Source organism: Magnolia sinica, chromosome 18 (genome assembly GCF_029962835.1).
Source record: "Magnolia sinica isolate HGM2019 chromosome 18, MsV1, whole genome shotgun sequence".
Lineage (NCBI taxonomy): Eukaryota > Viridiplantae > Streptophyta > Magnoliopsida > Magnoliales > Magnoliaceae > Magnolia > Magnolia sinica.
This window is the reverse complement of record NC_080590.1, coordinates 15535919-15561025: the sequence shown is the minus strand read 5'-3', so window position 1 is coordinate 15561025 and position 25107 is coordinate 15535919. Positions and strand designations below refer to the sequence as shown.

The following is a 25107-nucleotide window of genomic DNA, read 5'->3' as shown; positions in this document are numbered from 1 at the left end:
TCTAATTCTCTGCACAAGCTTAGGCAAATTCTCTATGTGAAGAAAAAGTAGAAGCCCCTCCAATTTGCAAACACTATTACCACCCCTTCTTGGGAAACACCAATTCTCCACATGAAGGGGAAGGAAGAAAAAGCAGGATGAAGAAGAAGAAAAGTCTCATTATAGAAAAAAAGAAATAAAACATGTAATGTAGAGCCTAATGCTTCTCTAATTCTGCAACACCACCTTGATTAAAATTCTCATTATAGACTAAAAGAAATGAAACATGTAACATAAAGACTAATAAGTTAGTGTTTCTGATATTGTTTTTACAAGATACAATCATATTACCATCATTTCATATACATAACAATTCAAAAACACTATGACAAGCTACAACAGGATTTGAATACAACAAATCTTCGCCTTTGAAATGATAACAAAAAATAAATGAAAAGAAAGGAAAAGAAAAAAACATAATTAGGAAAATATTGGACGATCGATATACAAAAAATTGGTCTTCAAATTATGGATCACAAACCCCAACAAACTCCTTATGTTGATACACAGGAGGCTTCTGCATGACCTCCTGCCTGCTGATTATCTCAATAGAAAATATTCGTTTAGCAGGCCACACTATTGAGATGATGAGCTACCCTTATTCCAACATCACATGAGCCCAATGCTCTAGGGACTTCAGCCTTTAAAAAATTCCAGAAGTTCTACCTAGCATTCTATGCGCAGTCGCCGCAGTTCGGTTTGAAAAGTGGGGCTGGATGTCAGTGTTCGGTGTGCTAGACTCCTAATGTCTTCTCGAGAACAATCCCGTGAAATGCGAACCAACTCCCATAAGGCACCCCCACTAATCATGTCCTTGGCATTCACTTCTGGGATGATGAAACTGAGATTATTAGGCGATCGAGATGATAAAATCCACATTGATAGGATAGGAAGGAACATAACACTCACCATGTTGCGCCAAGTGGCAGAGTGCAAGCTCAATATGGCGTCTAATTGGTGATTCTTCGCTGTTGGCGTTCTGTACAATCCATGGCAGTGCTCCATCGTCAATCAGGAAAGATCTCCCACTCTTCGTCCCTGTGTAGCATTTGCAATGGCAAGCATTACACATCAATACATAGCCACAAATTTTACTTGGAGAGTGTTACATGTTCCAATGTTTTGTACTTGACACAGTTATGAGGCTTGAAAGGGAGGCCTCAAAGGGCTTCTTGGAGATGAAGGCTTCTACTCAGTGGTGTCTTCCCTGAAATGTGGCACACTAGTACAATTGGAACTGTCAATCTAGTGGGCCACCATGTGAAGGGCATATAGATTTAAAAAATAATAATAAATTTGATGCGACTAATTTTAACTGCCAATTATTTATATAAAAATACCCTGTTGATTTGGGCTAGGCATAATGAACACCTATTTTGGCTGGCATTTCAGGTTTCTAAAGTTCCTAAGGATGTCCAGGGGCTTGTACAAGGCTTAGGGGTGTTTAGAATGTTTCCGAAAATGGGGGCAGCATCAGGAACGCTGCCCTGGTCCTACATTTTTCTAATTGCACCGAAAATGGATGGGTACAAATTGTGGCAAGGTTCTACGGCTATTTTTGTAGGCCTAGGTTTTCATTTTTAGAGCCCCCCCCCCCCCCCAAAAAAAAAAAGAAAAAGAAAAGAAAAGAAGAAAAGAAAAGATATCGGACTCGACAAGAGTCAAGTGACTTGAGTTGGAAACTGGCTGGGTAACAGGTGTCACTTGAATGACATCTTAGTTCTTTACTAAAGGGTAGAAACTATTTAACTCTAATTGTAAAGCTTGAGAGTCTAGTTGAGTCAGGGGAGTCAGGTAGCTGACCTGGGAGTTTGCAAGAATGATTGAAATAGGCTTTGAAACCTAGTGGCATCTGAGTCACTTCTAAAAGAAAACAAAATGAAGCAACCACATCATACCTAATTTTCCAGCCATTTTCAATTTTTCTTAGAGAAACTTGGTCACAGTAGATTTCAGGAAGCTGGTACCCAAAGGAATGGTAAGAGCCTTTGAGTTTAGTAACAACAATAACCATAGTCCCTAAGAAGATGATAAAGATGCACTTTTGGCCAAATGCAATTAAATACAGCTGCACAGTTCTAATATTGAAAATTGTAAATCCACTAAAATTATATAATGGTAAGAACAACTTAAAATGAATGTATCATGTGGGCTCAAAGAGCAAGAAGGTTCCATCAAAACATGTAGAATTCAACACCATAAGAACCAACAATATGATAGTACTTCAGGATGGATCATGTGTTACCTTGACTACATGCTCGAGACTCGCATTTTGCAAAGTTTGCAATGCCACGTGCAACTTGGGCAAGAACATATGGATGCCCACACCTAACCATCCCTAACAATGCCTTTATACCACCTTCACCTCTTAGTTTTGTCTGCAGCTTATCTGCAGTAACCCAAAAAAAAAAAAAAAAAAAACGATTATGAAACTTGTGGGAGGACATGCTTGAGAAGTAAAGCTTTCTATGAGGGAGCTGAGAATCAAAAGAATGTTGGAGATCCACTGATTCAAGAAACAGTTCCAAAGGTGAGGAATTCACCTAGTTTTGGAAATCTGATAATAATGTCAAATGGCTAGCTAGGCAAGTTGACTAGTGAAAGGGTTCTCAAATAACTTCACAACAAGAAATGCAAAAGGTAACAAAATATGGACAGATAAGATGGAAATGGCACTATTAATTTTTCTAGGAAACAGAATTTTCTTGGAAATATCATAAAAAGTTTAGGGCAACATGAACTTCTGAGTGTAATTATCTAGAAGGTTTAGGATCTACCATGTGCCCAAATACCATTTAGTAATGGTCTCAACCCTAGTGCACCTTGGTGATGGATCCGAACCATCCAATCAGTGAATCATGTCTGTATGAGCCATGGCCCAAAATTGTGCTGCTTGGGAGTACATAACGGTTTGATTAATCTCTCATTTTTGTACAGTTCGGTCTAGAAAAGGAATATGGACAGAATGGTTAGAACCAACTAACCACCACAACATTTCAACCATTGACCCATCCAAAAGGTGGTCTAACAGTTAGCCAGTTTAGATTCATCAACACATTAACCAATCGTGTTGGCTATGCAGTTGATCCCATTTACTACATGGTATTGGATACAATGACGCAGCCTCTATCTAGAAAATCAATTTAGCCAACTGAAAGCTCGGTAGAAACAGCCCCGAGTATAGCTTAAACTTGACTGGATTGCTTTCTTGCAGTATTGATTTGAGCGGACCCTTAAAATGACAATATGAAGTCTTTCCACTGAAAAAAAAAGGAGCCTACTACTACTAAGCATTTTACAATCCAGTCAGGAAGACAAATCAAACAACTCTAAAATGGGCAACATCAAAAGAAATGCGCGCACACAGAAAAAAAAAAAAGAAAAAAAAAAAGAAGGTTTACCATTGCCACATAAATTGGCAATTGCTCCAGCAACCATCCGAAGAGTTTGCGGATCCTCAGCATCAGCTGCAGTCATTGACAACAAACTGATGCCCCCTTGAGCCATAATAAGCTCCTGGTTGGTTTCTGCAAGACGGAAAAGATTGATAGAACAAAAGAATAGATGACATAAGAATGAATTGATCAGGATTCAGGACTCAAGGGCATTAACACCAGATAAAGATTTAGCTTTGAACTGTATGACCAAAGGCCTGTGTATTGATGAAGTCTAGAAAATCAAATATCATAAGATATGATTCATAGGAACTAAAGGCAGATAAAATATTTACCATTCATTGCAAGGTTAGCAATCGCACCCGCAGCTACTCTACGTATTGTCTCATCCTCTGAGCTTTTAAGAAGCATCAGCAAGGAAGTAAGACCTCCAGCTTCAACAATCTTTTCCTGATTTACTTCTGCAGATGACATAATTAAGTAAACATCATTCCCTAGGAAATATCAATGCAAATAAACTCAATCAGAAAGCAAACCCTTGCAGAAATATGGAAAAAAAAAAAAAAAAAAACTCATAAAGATCCAAAATCCTTTTTTAATATGCTTTTCTGGCCGTTTGAATTGTCAGTTACTAAACAGGAAATTTTGTACTATTTTAATTGCTTACCTTAAATGAAAACGCCAAGAATGACATTCAGTTACAAGTCCATCTCAAAACTAAGCAATTGAGGTAACCAAAAAAAAAAGAAGAAGAAGACTACTCATCATCATCATCATCTAAGCCTTGTCCAATCAAGGGCTATAACTTCAGCTAGACCATAGGTCATCAAGTCTTTTCTTACTACCCCCATCCACATCCTTTTGGGCATTCCCCTCACCCTTTTAGAGCCCTCAACTTATACCAACTTGCTGCTTCTAACTGGCGCAGTTCTTAGTCTCATTGCACTTGACCAAACCATCTACGTCTGCCTTCCGTTATCTTATTACCTATTGGTGATACTCCTTAAGTTCCCTTGAATGCATTCGTTTCTAATTTTGTCCTTCCTTGTCTTGCCACTCATCCTTTGAACATGCTGTTTCCTAACTGCCAACATTCTGCCCCATAAATCATGGCTGGTCTCATAGCTATACCATAAATTTTCCATTTTAGTTTGATTGGTACACAACGATCACATAAAACCCCAGAGGCACATCTCCATTTCTTCCACCTCGCTTGAATTCTATGGGCAACATCCTTCTCAATCTCTCCATTCTCATGAGAGGTGAGAAATGCTAATTTCATGAGTAGAGAGAAATGCTGATTTCATCAACTGATTTTACGAAAATACAGCAGCCAAATCTACTCCAGAATCACAAACCCTTGCTCAGGAGAACACGCCTACAAAAGAGCAGCTAGAATCATGGTATGAGGTCAAACCCTCTATGTTAAGATTTCAAGGCCAACATCAACATAAATTACACAAACAAAAATAAAAGTGAAGAAAAGGAAGGAAGAAAGACAGAAAGCAACACAAGCCAAAAGATATTGCATGAGTCAACTGAAAATAATGTGTTAGAAAGAACAACGTAAAACATAATAAACTCGTAACGTTTTTAATTAATCAGGCTCAATATTTAGAGCATCATGATTCATAAGCTATGCTATCAAGGGAAAGGCTATTGTACTGGGCAAATCACATTAAAGACAAACCTTATTAGATGGCTAGATGCAGTAAGAGCAAGGACCAGTCCTAGTGAAAGACAGTGAGATGAGGGTGAGATGCAGAAGTCAATTTCAAAAGTTGTTAAATGGAGATCTGAGTAGCAAGCTCAAGGATAGAATTAATAGGAGTCTCAAAACATGAGGACTTGCGTGGGCATGCCACATGTGTATTATTGTAGACTTCGGTAAGGCAAGTAAAGGTAAACCTAGCAAGGATGAATAAAGGAAAGGCTGTGGATACAAATGATATACCAGCAGAGGGGTTGAAAATTCTGGATGAAATTGGATTAGTTTGGTTAACTAGTCTTTTGACAAAATGTTAAAGACAGAAAATGCCTGATGGGTGGAGAAGCATCATGATATACCTATCTCTCCAATAACAAAAGAGATGCAAAAAGTAGGATCATATCAGGTAATCAAGCTTATCAAGCCACCTATGAATATCTAGAGAGAGTGGCGGAACAAAGAGAGAGGCCCTGTTTGGTAGACACCTAAAAATTAGTTCATCACATTTTAGTTGACAGTAATGATGTATTAGAGATCTCGATCTCTAGTACATGATGAGTTCATGTTAGCAGGATTATGTAAGAGGTCAAGATCTCTAATACATAATTACTGTTAACTAAAATGAGATCAACTCATTTTTAGAGGTCTACCGAACAGGGCCTAGGACGAGATAAGAAACAAGGACATTAGAAACTCATTTTGATATTCATGGCAGGAGATCAACAATTGAAGCTATCTTTCTACTTCAACAATTGATGGGGAAGCATAAGAGCAAAAAGAACAACTAATGATTTTTAATAGGTCTGAAGATAGCATAATTCTAGAAACTAGGGAGGTTATGTGGTGCTCATTAAGAAGAAAAAAGGGGTCTTAGAAGATACATCAGCGTCATTAAATATAGAGCAGGACACAAACCAAGCTGGCTTGGTTAACTTGCTCGACTCGGCTCGGAAAAGCTCGACTTGAAGTTGGGTTCGGGCCTAGCTGAGCTGTTTTATTGAGCTCAAAAAATTTTCGAGCCAAGTCCGAGCTGGCCCGAGCTCGGCCCGAATCGATTCAGTTCGGTTCGGCTTGACTCGACTCGAAATATAACTTAAATATATTTATTTATATTATATTATATATATATATATATATATATATATATATATATATATATATATATATATATTATTTTAAAAAAAAAAAAAAAAAAACCGACCCCCTTTAGTTCATTTTTGCCCTAATCGAACTCGGCTCGAGCTGGCCTGAGCTGTTGACCAAACCAAGCTGAGGTAGGCTGCTGGCCGAACTGAGCCAAGCTGTGCCAAACTCAACTCGGTTCGGCTCGATGTGCAACTCTACTTAAATACACGTATGAGGGTTCTGTTACAAGAGTGAGAATAACTGGAGAGGCCTTGATGATGATGCGACGATGGCTATGATGATGAGGATGATGACAATTAAGTAGAAAACATTGGTCTGCACTCATTTTCAAGTCTCAAGGTAATGTGGATCACATCTCATAAGTCTAACCATTTAGTCATAGCTCGACTATTATTGTTCTATTCAAAGCCACGGTCTTGTTACACTGTAGTGAACAGTGACAATCATGTAATGCTCTAATAGCATGATCATAGTTTTATCACTTAAAGTCGCCCTTTGTTTATTGTACCCTACACATCTAATTCGATTGGTTAAAAAAAAAATCTTACCAACTATGACTGTCACTAGCTAAAAATATTTTATAAATCAATTTCACTCCTACAGGCCCCAATACCCCATGTCAACACTGTGCCCTTTCCAACATAATGTTTAGAACCTTCACCTTAACATATAAATAATATATGCAAGTGGTCCTTCAACCTACTGTTGACAGTATAATTTCATATATATTAAATTTTTATAAAGATAATAACCTTATTTTAGTTGTAGCACACTACTACTATTGCCATTGCAGGACACTACTATTGAACATGATGGGGACATCTCGTGCACACGCACGCCCCCCTTACACACGTACGCAAGGAGGGCCCCACCTTCGATCTGAATCGATGACGACATCAATGGAGGGCCTTCTAGTTAGGGGACTGTGTTTTAGTTCCTTGGGGTGGACCCGATCATCATGTGGATCCCATCATTGGATCTCATGATCGTGGCCCACTACCCTAGGTGACCTAGGACTTTGAGTTTTGCTTATTACCATTATTAGAAACATCATGAACGGTTTAGATTGCATTGATTAGTTGTTATTTTTTTTATTACTTCGTCTTTAAGTAATAGTATGCGCACATGGCGCGGTTTTAGGGTATAGGATTTTCTTATAAATACGTAACCCCTTGTAGGGTTTTTTTTTTTTCATTGAAGACGATTAATAAAATTTTGCATTTTACTGCTTCTCTAATTCTCTGAGTTGTAGAAACCTAATTGGGTGCGAAACCCTCCCTTCTTCGAAGGGCTAACTACCGTGGTGCGAAGCCACACCCATCCCAAATCGCCCTCATCTCCTACCCTCCATATTCCTTATCTCCTACAGCCATCCCCTCATCAAATTCACCCACGTTTGCAGCTAATCTTTCCCCTACAGCAGATTTCCAAAATCTGGCCCTGCAGGAGGACTGAAACTTCGACGGAGCACCACATTCAAACCAATCATCCGTTTGGCTTAAAATTTGGAGGGAAGGTGACCCAACCCTAGCCGACCAAGCCATAGCTGACCGATTCCAGAATCGTGGGCCCCCCACACGTGTGGGCTGCCATCCACGCACGTGCGTCAGGCCGGTTTGTTGTCAACACGCACAGGCTGATCATAAGTTCCCTCTCGTCTCTATTCCACTCCTCTCGCCTTGTTTCTAAAACCCTAACCCTAGATTATCTCAAATTTCCAAGTTTTATTCCACTTTTTCAGCCCTAAGGTTTCCTGAATTGAAACATGTGAATCCCTTGGATTGGGGAAATATTCCTATGCATGTGTAGATGAATCTACTATCCTTTGAGCATTGTTTGGTCTATAACTTTAATTGATCCAGCCCTAGCATGTGTAAACTTGAACCCGCATAGATTCCCCTTGATTGAGTGCTTGAATTTATGTGGGATGTGGAATTTCGTGTGATTGTTTTGAACTAGTATGATCTAAAGCCTGGAATCTCGCATATCATGTTTAAAATTTCATGTCCTGCATCAAATTTGGTATCATAGCTTAGGTTTTTCATAGGGGAATGCATTGCATGTTTAGGGTTTGGTCTATTCACGTTTAGTTTGCGTTAACTCTCATCATAGAATCCTATAGGATCATTTAGTCTCATTTAGTCGCATATAGTTGTATGCCCACGCGTACTGGTCGCAGTTTTGGGTTGCACTCTGCACTAAACATGGAGCAATTACAAAAGTCAATGGAAAACATAACCCAGTAGTTTGAGTCTTTAGGTGGGCGCTTGGAACAACGTATTGACCAACGCTGGGATCAACTTAATGTGCGCGTTACCCAACTAGAGACCTCCGCCTGGGCAAACTCCGTCATTGGGGAAAATGCCCAATCTCAGGCAAGTGGTTAGGAGGATAGACAAGGGAATGAGGGTGGCCAAAGAAACAGATATGGGCGCGCACCCATGTACCCACCCCGCAAGGGGCATCATGATCATTATAACCCAAATGCGCAACTCCTCAAGGGAGTTAGAGTAGAGACCCCTACGTTTAATGGCCACTTGGGCCCTAAAGCTTTTATAGATTGGTTAGTGGATATGGACCACTATTTTGAGTGGTATGACATGTCGGATGTTCGTCGAGTCCGATCTGTCAAGATGAAGCTTGTGAGCCAAGCGAAGAGGTTTTGGGCTACCGTGGAACGAAAAAAAGAGAGTTTGAGGGAACCCCCAATAGTCCATTGGAGAGAAATGAAATAAACTCTTAAGGAAAAATACCTCCATTTCTCTTATCACTTGAGGTTGGTTGAGGAATCAAAGTCCAAGTTTAAGCCTCTCCATATTCTAAATACCAAAGACTTTGAGCGAGAGACTGAGTCGGACTCGATGGTGTACGCCTTGGTGGCTAGGGAAAGTGCACCAGAGGCTAGTGCAAAGTTACCCACTGAAGTCATTCCGATAGTAGATGAGTTTTGTGATGTCTTTCCTGATGATCTACCGAATGAGCTCCCCTTATGAGGGATATACAACATGCTATTAATTTAGTCCCTGGAGCGACTCTACCAAACCTGTCTGAGGTGGTTAATAGGAGTCTAGGAAATCTGCTTAGGTGTTTAGTGGAGGAGCACACCAAGACGTAGGACACCACACTACCTATAGCCGAGTTTGCATTTAATAGTTCTGTCAATAGGTCCACAGGTTTAAGTTTTTTTGAAGTCGTTACTAGTTATAAATCTATAAAGCCTATTGATCTTGTCCCAAGTCATTGTCCCATAGGCCATCAGAGTCTGCAGAGTCCTTTGCACATCACATTCATTCATTGCATCAGGAAATCAGGCGAAAGATCACTACTGGTAATGATCACTACAAACTTTCTGCAGACTAATATAAACGTTTCAAGGAATTCAATGTAGGAGATTGTGATGGTCCGCATCAGGCCTAAGCGGTACCCACAGGGAGCTGTTCGTAAATTACACGCGCGTGGCACTGGACCATTCAAAATTATAAAACAGAACGGTCTCAATGCATATGTGGTAGATCTTCCACCTTCCATGGAAATTAGTTCCACATTCAATGTGGATGATCTAGTTGCATTTCAGGGGACCACTGATACACCATCCTGATTCCCCAGACCTTTCCCTTGATCCCTAACCCCCTCTCGACCCATCTTCTTAGCCTCTACCTCCCATACCTACCCTTTCCACACCCAGAGAGGAGATAGAGGATATTCTGAACCATCAGATAATATCGACGTCAGATGACGGATTGCAAAAGTTCCTGGTTAAGTGGAAGTCACACCTAACTTCAGACAGTACGTGGCTCACTGAAGAAGAGCTTCAGAGACTTGATCCTGACATCTTGGAGTGGTTCAAGAGTTTCGTTTCGCCAATGGAGAAATCTTTGCAACTAGGGAGAGTTGATGGGGACATCTCGCGCGCACGCAAGCCCCCCTTATGCACGTACGCAAGGAGGGCCCCACCTTCGATCTGGATCGATGACGACATCCATGGAGGGCCGCTTAGTTAGAGGACCGTGTTTTGGTTCCTTGGGGTGGACCCGATCATCATGTGAATCCTATCATTGTATCTCATGATCGTGGCCCACTACCCTAGGTAACCCAGAACTTTGAGTTTTGCTTATTACCGTGATTAAGAACATCATGAACGGTTTAGATTGCATTGATTAGTTGTTATTTTTTATTACTTTGTCTTTAAGTAATAGTATGCACACATGGCGCGGCTTTTGGGGTATAGGTTTTTCTTATAAATAGGTAACCCCTTGTAGGATTTTTTTCATTGAAGATGATTAATAAAATTTTACGTTTTCCTGCTTCTCTAATTTTCTGAGTTGTGGAAACCTAATTGGGTGCGAAACCCTCCCTTCTTCGAAGGGCTAACTACCGTGGTGCAAAGCCACACCCATCCCAAATTGCCCTCATCTCCTACCCTTCAAATTCCTCATCTCCTATAGCCATTCCCTCATCAAATCCACCCACGTTTGCAGCTAATCTTTCCCCTACAGCAGATTTCCAGAATCTGACCCTACAGGAGGGCTGAAACTTCGGCGGAGCACTGCATTTAAACCGATCTTCCGTTTGGCTTGAAATTTGGAGGGAAGGTGGCCCAACCCTGGCCGACCAAGCCCTAGCTGATCAATTCCAGAATCGTGGGCCCCACACACGTGCGGCCTGCCATCCACGCTCATGCGTCAAGCCGGTTTGTTGTCCACATGCGCAGGCTGATCACAGGTTCTCTCCCGTCTCTAGTTCACTCCTCTCTCTCGCCTTGTTTCTAAAACCCTAACCCTAGATCATCTCAAATCCCCAAGTTCTAATCCACTTTTTCAACCCTAGGGTTTCCTGAATTGAAACATGTGAATCCCTCGGATTGGGAAAATATTCCTATGCATGTGTGGATGAATCTACTATCCTTTGAGCATTGTTTGGTCTATAACTTTAATTGATCCAGCCTTAGCATGTGTAGGCCTGGACCCGAATAGATTCCCCTTGATTGAGTGCTTGACTTTATGTGAGATGTAGAATTTCGTGTGATTGTTTTGAACTAGTATGATCTAAAGCCTGGAATCTCACATATCATGTTTAAAATTTCATCTCCTGCATCAGAACACCTTTTCAAGAATACTTTTTATAATCAGTAAGATGAATTTATTGGAAAGCCCCATAGGGGAAAAAGTACACCCAAGGCTCTGCACAAGTGTAAGAAACAAAATACATTATCTTGAGCTTTTTCTAAATGCTAATCAAAGATGATTTTTGTCAAATCCTGATTTGACTGCTATAGTCAAATACTGATTTTTGTCATTTGTTACCTCTCCAGCGCTGATCAAAGATGAATTTGACTATGCTTCTGATGCAGGAAAAATAACCAATTGCTGTAAAAGCTCGAACTGATGGAGCATGGCGAATTAATTCCTTTACCTCATAGCCCAAGCCCCACATCCCATGGGTTGGGACCTCGGCCGAACCCCCCTTGTGGGCCCCACTTCACATGGGTTCCGCGTCACACAAGCCACCCACATCACATGGGCCGCCTACCTCGAGTGTACCCCTGCATCTCACAGGCAGCCTCACTCGAGCCCTATGTGAAAATGCCCCTGCATTAATCGCCCCATTGCTTCATTGATCCATTAGAACAATACCTGTCCAAGCAATTCCAGCTCGGGGCCGGACTGTCAACATCACCCAATTACTAATTAAAGGACCCGCACCTACTGAAGATATCTAACCTCTATCTGTGTCCATAGATTGAGGGCCCATCTGAAGTTGACTAACCAACTGTCCAAATGTAATATTGATAAGCAACGAAGAAAGAGATGGTTCCCCTGCAGGAGAATTGCAATTAAATCCACGGCTTCCTCTGTGCCAATGGAAGTTTTTCCAGCTAATAAGAACACAAACTTGAAGACAATTGTTTACTTCACTCTTGGCCAATAATCTAATCTCCCTCCAGAACTACTTCCCCACGTCAGATAATGGGCGCCCGTTGGGGATGGTCGACCTCCCTAGGATACTTTTTTCGGAACTATTCTCCCTGTTAGGGTCGAAAACCACTTGGAAAGTTGATGGAAAGGAGAAGGAATTACCACCCACAGGAGCCAAAAACCATTGCTGGTAATCTGGATATGTGGCCTAAAAACCACTGCTGATAATCTAGATACATGGCCTCAGAGACATAACCTCCTCACCCATGGACTAACACTTATCTTGCACTGGACAACCAGATGCATGCACTCGCCTAAGCTCCTTACAATATTACAAGAATTTGTTATCCTCTGATCAGAGGAAGACGCCGCAACTAGGTAATCTAGAATTCCATCAATTGTCAGGTGAGGACGTGGCTTCTATTGAAAAGTCGATATCAAAAGTTAAAGCTGCTCTTGACTCGATGTGTGGAGACAAGGCCCTACACCTTGATGGCTTCCCAATGATGTTCTTTAAAAAAATTTGACAACCGGTCAAAAGAGATGTGGAGTTTGTTTCTAAGTTCTACAAAGGAAGTTGTCTCTCAAATGATCTTGAGGCGTCATTTATAGTTCACTGCTAAAACTAAAGGGGCGGAACTGTTAAAAGACTTTGGGCCCATCAGCCTAATTGGGGGCCCGTATAAAATTATAGCCAAACTTCTTGCCTTAAGGTTTCAAGGAGTTCCTTTGAAGATATATATTTTACAACTGGGGGGCTTTCGTTGCAGGTAGAAAGATTTTGGATAGCGCTCTCATCACTCAGGAATGCATCGATTCTAGTGATAGGGATGGGAAAAGCAAGTTAGTCTGCGAGCTTGATATCAAAAAGTCCTATGAGCACGCGAATTGAGAATTCTTAGACTATATGCTCAGGAGAATGGGATGTGATTGGAAGTGGAGGGGTTCAATATGGTCATGCGTGCAATCAACTTTTGTCGATTATGATTAATGGGTAGCCAAAATGTTTCTTCAAGGGGTCCAGGGGTACCAGACAGGGTGATCCTCTATGACCTTACCTTTTTGTTGTAATTTAGAGGCACTTAGTAAGATGCTCAATAAAGGAGAGGAGAACGGTTTAATTAATGGATTCAAAGTGGTAGATACCGAGACTCAAATCAGCCATCTTCAGTATGTAGATTATGTGTCTCAGTGGATAACCTTCGGAAAATCATTGTCTGTTTTGAAGTAATCTCAGGGTTAAAGATTTTTTTTTTTTTATTATTATTTTTTAGATTAGTCTCGGGTTTAAAAATTACCATGGTCAAAAGTGAAATGTTAAGAGTCTAAGTGGATGGTGAGGAGTTATCACAGTTGGCAACTATTTTAGGAAGTAAGAAAGGGGTGTTTCCCTCAAAATATCCAAGGTTTCCCCTTTGTATAAGGAAGCCGGCAAAACACCTTCAGGATAAGGTTATTGAAAGAATCGAGAGAGTTATCGAGTTGGAAATGTTGCTAACTATCTTTGGGAGGGTGGTAGAATCTCATTAAAGTGGCTTTCTCTAACATGCCAATGTACTTTTTGTGTCTTTTCAAATGACCTAAATCGGTGTTGGATAGATAGGCAAAACTTAGTAGAGATTTTCTCTAGAAAGGGACCAGGGAAGAAAGTAAGTTTCACCTCCTCAGGTGGGAAGAGGTGTGCAAACCGATTGTTGAAGGAGGAGCTGGTTCAAAGATTTTGGGATCAATGAATTTGGCGCTCCATGGGAAATCGTGTTGGAGATTTGGAAGAGAAACAGGAAGGTTATGGAGAGAGCTTATTGCGAATAAGTATGGCACATAGGAGGGAGGGTGGGGTGTGAAGAGCCCTTTTATCGAGCCTCCAGTCTTTTTTCAAGCAGTAACATAGACAAAGCATATGTTTCATAGAGGGTTCGCCTTTTCGCCTGGGATCGAAAACCACATTTGATTCTAGGTGGATGTTTGGTACGTAGATCGGGTGCTTCAAGAGCTCTTTCTTAGAAGGGCTCATCTCGCTTCAGATCAATTCATCACTGTGACCCATTGTTATTCTATTTGTGGCAGTTTTGCAGTATGGCCTCCCCCTTGTAGCGGGAATATCAGATGAAGAGATGGTGAAGTCGGCCAGCCAGCTTATTGGATTGCATGAAGACTATAGTTTCCCTGTCTCAAGAAGAGGACTCAATGGTGTGGCTTTCACATTGTTCAGGTAGCTTCTCCATTCACCCATTCTACAAACTGATTAGTGAGTCGCCTAGTATCTTTGGTCCGCCCCAACCATTCTATCATTGGCTCCACGGAGCCCCCCAGAGTAGCAAACTTCATATTGTTAGTGGGAAGAAGAGAGTTCTTACCATTGACAATCTGCAGAAAAGATCCGTAGTCCTTACTAATATTTGTCTGATGGTATGGAGAACATGAAGATGATTGATCACCTTTTCATTCACTACCTTTTTGCTCGAAAGGTGTGGGAGCACTTTCTTGACTTTTTCCATACCAATTGGGTGATGCCGAAGCCTGTCGAGGGCCTCTCGTGGGCTTAGAACGGGGGTGGGGTAGGAAAAACTGGGAAAGCAATGTGGAGACTTATTATTACGGCAATCTTCTGGTCTATTTGGGGGGATCGGAATGGTTGTTATTGAATGAGAACTCTTTAGTGGAAGAGATTATTAGAAAAGTTAATGTTTTGTTCTAGGTTGGGCATATTATGTAAATGCAACAAAGTTTGCTAGTCTTTTCTCTCTCCCTCTCTTCTTCTTTTTTTTTTTTAAATGTAGAGTCGGGTTGTATTTTTTTTTCTCACCTCTTGGTAGGCGTTTTAATAAAATTGGTTCTCTCTCTCTCTCTCTCTCAAAAAAAAAAAAAAAAACCAAATAGACAGAGAACCACTAAGACTGGAACCAATTAAGGCTTCTTGATAAGAAGCACCTCTAAATGGGGCAGAGCCGTGTGCATACCATGGCTTCCACTGACCTGCCCAAGAGTTAGAGGTTGAAGGAGCTGACTGAAACGATGAAGGTCTACTGTCACAAGTGCAGTCATATTTTAGATTTAAAGACACATAAAATCCACCCTTCCATCGATATTCCTTCCATCCATCACATACCAATAACACACAAAAGTGAAGCTCCTGCTCCTGCCATTTTGCTTATCTTAGGGAATACAGACATCTGCAATGTCCCAATGCTTCCAAAAGGCCCAAAAATCTTTTGCAACCTCTTCTTGGAATGATGATAAGGGATTTTTTTTTATTATTATTATTATTATTTTTTTTGGGGGGGGGGGTCCTTTTCTTTCCCTTCTAACTTTTGACTTCCTCACATACCTTCAATCACCACCATCCCTTGAAACAATGAAGATTTGCTGTCATGATTGGAGTTTGGTTCACAAACACCGGAATCGCTTTTTGAGCTTCACCAGCATAACAATAATGCACGAAAGCAAAGCTCCTGCTCCTCCTAGTTTGCTTATCCCAAGGGACGAAGACATCTGCAATAGCGCAATACTTTGAAATGCCCCAAAATCTTTCATAACTCTTCTTGGGACAATATAAGGGGATATTGCGAACAAATACTTGAAAAGGCCCTTTCCTTTCCCTTCTGACTTTTCACTTCCTCATATACCTCCAATCACCATCATCTTCCAGTCATCCCTAGAAAGTGGAGGGGACAGGGCTGCTCGCAAATGTCAGAGGTAGAGGGTCCAAAAGTACGCTATGATTGATATTATCTTTATCAGAAGGACAAAACTCACTTCCTTCCCTTGAATTTGACATTCTGACTGAATTGAGAAATTGAGACGATTACTGCAACAGAAAAGAAAGAGAAAAGCTCTAACCAGGCCCTGCTGCGATTGGAGGCTTAGTAAGAAACTTTAGGGACAAGATAACTTTGGAATTTTGTACACTAGGTGCAAGGGACTCTGCTTCTGCCAAAGTTTCTACCCTTCTTCAAGGTTTGGAATTAGTTGTGTATCGCAATCTTAGCCCCATGATTATTTTAGGAGATTCGAGCAATGCAGTCAAATGGATTACGGATGGCAGAATTCCTGGGGGCATTGCAAACATTATTGAGGACCCTTCAGATTTTTGTTTCTCCATGTGCACCAATCCGCAAATTCAAAGGCAGATAGTCTTTAACAGGGCGTAGATTCTGACAGCGAGCCAGAGTTGGGGCTCTTGCAGCTGCCCTGGCACATAGTTGTTCCTGTCATTTTTTTTCTTGTGTTTCTCGCCGGCTGTGCTGAGCCTCTGTTGTGTTTCTTTCTTTTTGGTTAAAAAAAATTGCCAGTTCATCCAAAAATAATAATAATAATAAAAGACACACACACAAGTACACAACACACATGGATTCCCATTGGACTTACTGGATGGCATGCTGTACCTTCATTTCTTAAATTATGTCCTCGTTGTGTCCACATCCGGACCCCAGGAACCTGAAACGTTAAGCATATAATGGATCCCTGCCAGCTGCCCTGCTTGTATCATCATCATCATCTAAGCCTTAACCCAATTAATCAGGGTTGGTTAGCTGCCCTACTTGCATCGAGGTCTTAAATACAACCACAAACCTCACTACTATATTATCCTACAAGATCCCCTATCAGGTCAAGTTACAACATTGAGGAACCAGTTGGGAATGACAAAATATAACTATTACTGGAAGATTTGGAAAGAACTACTCAATTCAAATTGGGAAGGGCTAATGGCCAGAGGCAAAGTACAAGCATATGGGCGCACTTTATAAATAATTGTCTTAAACAAACAATTCAGCACAAAAATCTTGGGAAATCAAAGCAAGCAGGCATCTATATCAATAATAATATGAACAAGCTACCTTCAGCTGCTAGGTTTGCTACCACTTTCACAGCATGAATCCGAATATCAGCATCTTCTGATTCAAGCAATGACAAGATCTTCTGCAACCCAACTGCAACACCAATCCATTAGAAAAGTTTAAATTATCATTACAATGTAAATGTAAATGATAGATAATTAGTAACATCACTTCTAAAAGTTGACTTCAATTACCTTGTTCAAAGAGTTTGGCGATTGAGGCCTTTTGTTCATTTCCTGAATCCTTGAGTTGTGGATGCCTAACTTGGTTCATGAGGGAATCTAAACCAGTAAAGACTTTTCCTGACCCACCTCTGTCTAAACTCCTCCTCGTCTATTAAGAGATGGAATAAAAAGTTTAATATGAATAAATGCTTTTGAAAATGTGAAAAAATATAAAATAGTGACCACAATTTCTTCTTCAAATAACTATTTTACTGTAGTATTCATATAAAGTTCAGAAATGCTTATTACAGGATATCAAAAGTACTTTGCACATATTTTTTACACAAAAATATGAATCAAATATAACTAGCAAGCTCAGCTTCTATAGACAGCAAACCTCATCAGCTTCACTGCTCAATTGCAACAACTGATTTTTCAGTACTGCAATTTCTTCTTCAAGTTTTTCTTTCTGATGGGCTTCATCTTCCAGCATATTGCTGAGCTTTAAAATCTCAGCATTTCCAGCTGCCTAGGACACCCAAGAACTTTTCTTAGTGATTACAAGCCTATAAATACAGATTATGTTTTTCTATCAATGCAGAATTGAATGATGACAAAGAAGCTACACATTCATTGATGAGTAACCATACCTCTGATTTTTTCAACTGCACCAGTTGGCTTTTAAGATTGTTGGCCTCCTCTTCAGCAGCCTTCCTTAAATGGATTTCATTTTGAAGCAACTGGTTAACTTCAGCAATTTCCTCTGCAACAGATACTGGGCCCTGTACACCATGAAGAAAATAGAGACAGACAGTAAAAGTGAATTATTCAGCAAAGGAATAAATATGAGAATGAAAATGTTGTGTAACCAAGCAGGACAGAACTAATTAAGCCAGATGATTGAAACTTACAACTGGACATAATGATGCAAGTGTGAGAATCAAATATATAAACCAATAAATATCAATACCAACTAAATGACTACAACCTCGGTATCTTTCCTATAGTCAGGTGTTGTTTTGACCAAATGTAATGCAGCAGCAGGACAATTAACCACTTGCTCTAAAAGCTCAAATTGGTAGAGCATGACGAATTAATCCCTTTATCTCATAGTGGTGTAGGACGGCCTAATCTAACCTTAAATGAATGTGGTATTTGAAAGGGAAAGATTTATACAATCTTTAACAAAAAATAAAATAAAATCAACCTTATACATCATAAACACAAGAAGGAAATAAGGTGAATGCAGCAATGATCATGGCCATCCATCACAAACACATAATATTGAACTTAAAAATATGAATTTAGTCGGATCCGGCGAAATATAGGACTTTCGTCTTGCAATAGGTCCGTCTAACGATCCAAGTGGATTTTCTAATACAGAAAATATAAATTTTCTTGATTGGGAAATCCGAAAAATTCAGAAAAAAATTGACGGTTCTTCAAATCTAAAGCCTTGGATGATGAGATTTGAAAAAGGTCAAAATATGTAAATGTGGGGATGAAAATCTTCCAAGATCTAATGATTTAGATAAAAAAGAAATAAGATCGGCTTCTAGATCTAAATATTTTAGAAGAAAATGAAGAAAATAGTTTCAAAGAAAAGAGTACCTTGAGAAAAGAAAGAAGGAGAGAGAAGTAGAGGATGAGAAATCACTTCCCTAGGCCTCATGCCCTCTTCCAATCACTGGAAGTTGAAGATAAAATCGTCAGAAGCAAAAGCTCTCTTTCTTTTCATAAACATAACATAGCATGCTTTAGTTTTAGGGCAAAACACCCCTATAAATTCATAATTATATGAAATGACCAAAATACCCATGCTAAAAAAAGTTTCAAAAAAAAAATCAAACAAAAGTTGCGTGCACACTGTCTCAAAACTCAAATAAATCAAATGTTCATAAACTAAATTCAAATCCAAGATGCCCGATAGGCCTCGATAATAGCGCCGTGAAGGTGGCGCAATGAAGGTGGGTCGTAACGATCCAACAGTCCGATCACACCATTCTCGCAATCCAACGGTCCAAATGTCTCATTCAAGCAACTTACATATGTCACAGACACATGTAAGGTCTTCAAACTCTAGAGACCTGACCCATACCCGTCATCTAGCCACATTGACACAGGTAACGCACGCCTCCTGCGTTGATATACTTTGAATGGTCTAGTGTCCGAATCACATAGCCCAGGTGATGAGGACATCACGTCACGTATACCCTTGCGTATATATCAGAGGAGGCGGGCCGCACCGATATCCCTTTGGCTGGCGAGTACCCGTGATCGTGCTGAAGACCCCATCTGGAAGACCCCACACTAGGAAGATGTACATGGGCTGCTTTATGGAGTAATCCAGACCGTTGGATTGGAAAGACGCGACGATCGGGCCATTGGATCGCATGGATCACATGATCGGACTATTGATCGTTGATCATCCACATCAATTTTAGACTTTATCATATTTTAGGATTTAGTTTTTTTTTTTTTTTTTTTCTATTTGAACACATTATGAGTGTTTTAGTTGATTTTATTTAGACTATAACTATTTTTGTTAAAATTCACAAGACAAGGATTATTGTAATTTTTGAAACTTCTTGGATCTATAAAAAGAGGGGGGGCGTGTGACCTTGAATTTTCTTTTATATAAATATATATATATATATATATATATATAAAAGAGATAAAAGCTTTTGCTTTCTTCTTCCATCTTCATGCAATTTGGAAGGAAGATTGGTGCGAAGCTAATCTTCATCAACGGAGGTGCGAGGTTTTTATCTATCCCCACACCATCTTCTCTTTCTCCCTCATTCAGGTATTTTCTTCAAGTTCTTCATTCTCACATCCCAAATCTGTCTTCTCCCAAACCCAACTTTCTCATACCCATCCACAATCCAAACCCTAACCGACATAAACCCATCCACCCCACGCCACACGTGTGACTATACGGGCATACATGTGAATCCCACCTTGCCCCTTTTTTTGTTCCCCATCATCAATATATCAAACCCCTTTCTTCCATCCCCGAAACCCTAACTCTAAACCTAAAATTCTTAATTTTCCTACTTTCTCAAATTACTCAAACCCTAATTTTCACCCTAGGTTATACTAGGTTTTCTATTTTAAAATAGACTATACCCTATGCTAATTGGGTGTCCCTATATCCATTAGATCTTAGTTTCTTTTTATTTAATAATTTTATGTTGCGATGTTGGTAGCTTAGGCTAGGATTATGGATGATGCTCTTTTGCTTTTCATGATATTTGTGATTATTATAGCAATGTTTGTTTTTTTTGTTAAATATCTTAATTCGGCTACTTGATCTCACAAGTTAATTGGTTCATACATTGGTCCTGCATCACCAGGCCCTAAATCCATGGGTTAGGTCCTCGGCCAAACCCTCCTTGTGGGCCCCAAATCCATGAGTTCAGTGGGCCACCCACCCCAAGTATGCCCATGCATCCCACATGCCACCCCACTCAAGCCCGATGTGAAAATGCCCCCATATTAATCACCCCCGGTGAGAAGTCTCGAACACAAAACCTCCCGCTCTAATACCAATTTGATGCAGGATAATTAACTACTTAAAAGCTTGAACTGAGAGAGTATGACGAATTAATCCCTTTATCTCATAGCCCAGGCCCCGAATCCATGGATTATGTCCTCGGCCGAACCCTCCTCATAGGCCCCACCCAAATCCATGGGTTCCGTGCCCTCATGGGCCCCAAATCCATGGGTTTCGCCTGACACGAGCCACCTACCTCACACGGGCTCCAAATCCATGGGTTCTGCGGACCACCCACCCCAAGTGTGCCCCTGCATCCTACACGCCATCCCACTTGAGCCCGGTGTGAAAATGCCCCCGCATTAAATTGAGCTAGCAGATTATTAATTAATTGCTTGATACTCACTAGAAAGACACCTCAGTTCTCATTCTGATACATTGAAATCTTGAAAAAAGAGCATAAGCGCCAAATAAAATGCATGCCAAACCAAATGAATAAGCTTATATTTAGAGAAATGGATCACATGACATGAAAGACTGTTTGGGAAAGGCAGTAAGTATAGACCTCTCTGCTAGCGCTACATGTCTTATCCAGACATTCATCTTTGTGTTCAACTACAATTCTATCACTTGCATGCTTTTTTTGATTCATCACCCATTTTTCTTCAAGCTTCTTTATTGACTCCATATAGTCTTTTTGGTATTTCGATCTTTCATTCTACATAACAGAAAAGGATGAACAGGTAAAGAAAAGTTGTTAACAAGTAAAATTTATCTAATGATACCAATGATGATGAGATAACTAGTATGCCAGACAACCTCCAATGCATCTGCATAGTTTCTTTCAGCCTCAGCAATCCGATTTTCTGCTTCTATACTTATTCTCTCGACCTCATCCTTAAAAGCTTTTTGCTGCCTCTCATGTTCTGCAATTAATTTGTCTAGTTGTACGTCAAGCCTTCGTGCCAAGCTTTTGTAATCAAACTCCTCCTTTAGTTTCACCATGTTCTCCACCTTCATTGCCTACAAGACAAAAGATTCAGTACAGGAACCTTCAAATATTTTGGATTTCTTTTCGGGAGGTATATTAAGTTTGGATAATTTTCGATACAAACAATTAAAACAATGGAGGCGAGAATCATTTTCATCATAGCCTTGACTCACCCATTTGGGGCTGGCTTTACAAAATGATAGAGGCACAATGCCAAGGAAAAGTTACACAAACACTCTTGACCAACATAAACATCCTCGCAAAGAGTTAAGAATGAACATCATAGTTCATACTGTAGAGGCAAAAATGACAGCATTATCATCATTTTCCTTGGAAAATGGACAAATGATAAATACAAAAGCATAGCATTTTTATTATTTGAATTTAGGACCCCACCCCATTGATTGAATTTATCATATGTTACCTCCATGCGATGCTAGGCCTAAGCATCCCGATCAGGTTAAAGATCAATTACAGTTCACAGTAGATATATTGAAGTTGGTTCTATATAATTTCATTATTAACTATGAAGCATTTATTCACCATTCTTGAAATATAAAACTCCATTCATGCATCTATAACACCATGTGTGTATGTTGTAGTTATAATGAAGCTACTTGCCTCGTATACACAAGCAATAAATCATACAAATTAATAGAACCTTGGAATTTGAAAACATGGTATCACAATAAGCAGGTCAAGCACAAAAGCCCGGAGTTGTGCTACACTTCTAAATTTTTTGTCATGCATTTTTTAGGTACTCTTTGCCCCCTTCTCCATACATCATTAGATACAATGAAATGGTTCCCTAACACAAGATTTTCTCATTGCTTTTTTAATGCCTGACAATTTTGTTAAAGAATTTTCTTTTATTTGTGTGCACGCACAGTTCTCTGAAAATAATCGGTTGGCCTTGGAGATGGGAAGCACCTACCTGGCCCTAATTCCCAAATTGGAGGGAGCCCAAACCACTAAAAAACTTGGCCCTATCAACCTTCTGGGTAGTCCTTATAAAATCCTCTAAAATATGCTGAGTCAAAGGATTAGCGTTGTCATTCCAAGGTTATTCCTTCCTTTCAGTTTGCATTTGTGGAAGAAAGGCAGATTCTTGATTGTGTTGATTACTAATGAATGTCTAGATTCGTGCTCACGTGCTAAGAGATTTGGCATCCTATGTGCGCTTGATCTTCAGAAAGCATATGATTATGTTGATTGGGCGTTCCTCGATTATATGATTCAGAGGATAGGTTTTGGATTTAAATGGAGGGCTTGGGTCAGAGTATGTATTTCTTCTCCAAAATTCTTTGTGCTAATAAATGGATCTCCTTTTTAGCTACTTAAGAGCCTCTGGGGGCCTTCGGCAAGAAAATCCTCTGTCTCCTTTCCTCTCTCCTTGTGATCGAAGCCTTAAGTAGTATGCTATCTAGGGGACAAGAGGTAGCCTTGTTCAGGGGCTTCACAGTGGAAAATTTCCCCTCAGGCATATGTCACCTTCAGTTCGTTGACGATTCACTCCTGTTTTGCGAGGCTGATGAGAATATGGTCAATTTTCTGAGTATGACAATATGTTGGTTTGAGGTAGTTTCAGGTTTGAGAGTTAACCTCTCAAAGAATTGAGTTATTTGGGATTAATTTGGCTTCGAATGTATGTCTTTCTCTAGCTGATTCCTTTGGTTGTAAGAAGGGTTCCCTCCCTACTTGCTATTTGGGGTTACCTTTGTGTATTGGAAAACCTCTGTTATTTTTGTGGGATAAGATTATTGAAACAATGGAGAGGAAACTCTCCACTTGGAAACTCAATTTGTTGTCTTTAGGTGGCAGACTAAATTTGATTAAAGCTTCTCTCTCGAATCTGCCCTATATATACTTTTTGTCTCTTCAAGTGTCTGAAATCCGTTATCCTGAAGATAGACAAACTTAAAAGGATTTTTTTTGTGGCAATGAGGGTTCGCAACTAGGAAGTTCCCCTTGTTGAATTGGAGGGAGGTTTGCACTCCTTACAATGAAGGAGCGAATATTAAAAACCTTGGGGTTGTTAATAAAGCTCTCCTAGGAAAATGGGTTTGGAGTTTTGGAATGGAGACGGATAGTCTGTGGTGTCAGATCATAGATGCAAAATATGGTGTTTTGACAGAAAGGTGGTAGATAAAAGATTCCTCTCTGTAGAGAACACCCTTCATGTGGAAATGTATAGTTAGGGTGGCCCCATTTGTTTTTAACAAAGTTTACTTCCCTCTTGTGAATGGATTTAGAGTTCGATATTGGTTGGATTTATGGTGTGGCTCCCCCACCCTGGATGAATCTTTCCCAGCCTTTTTTGCTATCAGCCCAAACCCAAATATCTTGGTCAGTGAATGGTTTGTTGAGGAAAATGGTGGAGGTGTTTTGCTTCCACCCTTTCATAGAAATCTTTCCGATTCAGAAATCTAGGAGTTTACTCTTCTCCTCTTTTGTCTACAAGTTTTTCTGTCATTGTCTAATTAGGAGGACTATATTTATTGGTCACTGGTGAGTTCGGGTGGGTTCTCTGTCCACTGATTTATAGATCTCTAGCAGCTCGTACAGTGTCTGAAGTTGTTTCTCATATGGGCCCTTTGTGGTCTTTACAGAGTTCCTCCAAAAGTTGTTGCGTTTAGTTGGCTCGTCGACTGGAACAGAATTCTGATGATAGACAACTTGAGAAAAAGAGGATTGTATTTTCCAAATGTGTGTCTTCTTTGTCTTGGGGCAGAGGAATCAGTGGATCATCTTTTTAGTCACTGGCCTTTCTCCTTACATTTGATGGAGTGTTTTGCGGTTGGCTGGAGTGTCATTGGCCATGCCCAATTCGGTGTAACAACTTTATTGTAGTTGGCGTGCGGAACCAGGAGCCCTTAGAAAAAAAGAAAATGGCAAATCCTTCTTCTGACAGTATTGTGGGTTGTGTGGGCAAAAATAAATAACCAATTTTTCAAGAACATCAATGTTTCGAAGGCTGGAGTGTTCTCAAGGGTCTTGGTCTTGGTGTTGTTTAGGGATTGGACACCGTAGTTTTTGTTAGATAGGGTTTTCTTGCCAAGCAGGGGTTTGGTTTCTGTATTTTTCTTTCTTTTTTTGTTTTTCTTTCTTTCCATTTTTGCTCTTTTTCTTCTTCTTCTTCTTCTTCTTCTTTTTTGTAGTCTGTTCCTTTTCAGATGATAAAATTCTCACCTTTCAAAAAAAAAAAAAAAAGAGGAAATATTTTTATCAATAAAAGAAAAGAAAAATCAATCGCATAGAGCTCTCTCGGCAATCATCACTTACAACTTCCTCTTTTTTTTTTTGTTCTTCTGGATCTGTAACAACTAATTTTACCAAAGAGAAGTGGGAGAACAAATATGAGAAAGGAGACCATAATCCATTAAGACAATGGACAAGTGCTAAGGGTGGATAAACA

General features: G+C 40.0%; 1 protein-coding gene across 2 annotated transcripts in view; it reads right to left on the bottom strand.

Annotated features, from left to right (window-relative positions):
• Window positions 1–226: 226 nt before the first annotated feature.
• The window catches only part of LOC131232246 (kinesin-like protein KIN-UB), a 36398-nt gene continuing 11517 nt past the window's right edge, over window positions 227–25107 (bottom strand). The window contains exons 9-19 of one of the 2 annotated variants that reach the window (XM_058228458.1): window positions 21521–21724; window positions 21267–21419; window positions 17856–17987; window positions 17603–17734; window positions 17236–17374; window positions 17042–17134; window positions 3770–3895; window positions 3441–3566; window positions 2285–2428; window positions 949–1077; window positions 227–866 (exon numbers count right to left, since the gene is read on the bottom strand). In XM_058228458.1, the coding sequence (XP_058084441.1) occupies window positions 706–866; window positions 949–1077; window positions 2285–2428; window positions 3441–3566; window positions 3770–3895; window positions 17042–17134; window positions 17236–17374; window positions 17603–17734; window positions 17856–17987; window positions 21267–21419; window positions 21521–21724 (1539 nt within the window). In that variant the 3' untranslated portion in view covers window positions 227–705. The other variant, XM_058228459.1, reaches the window with a different exon arrangement.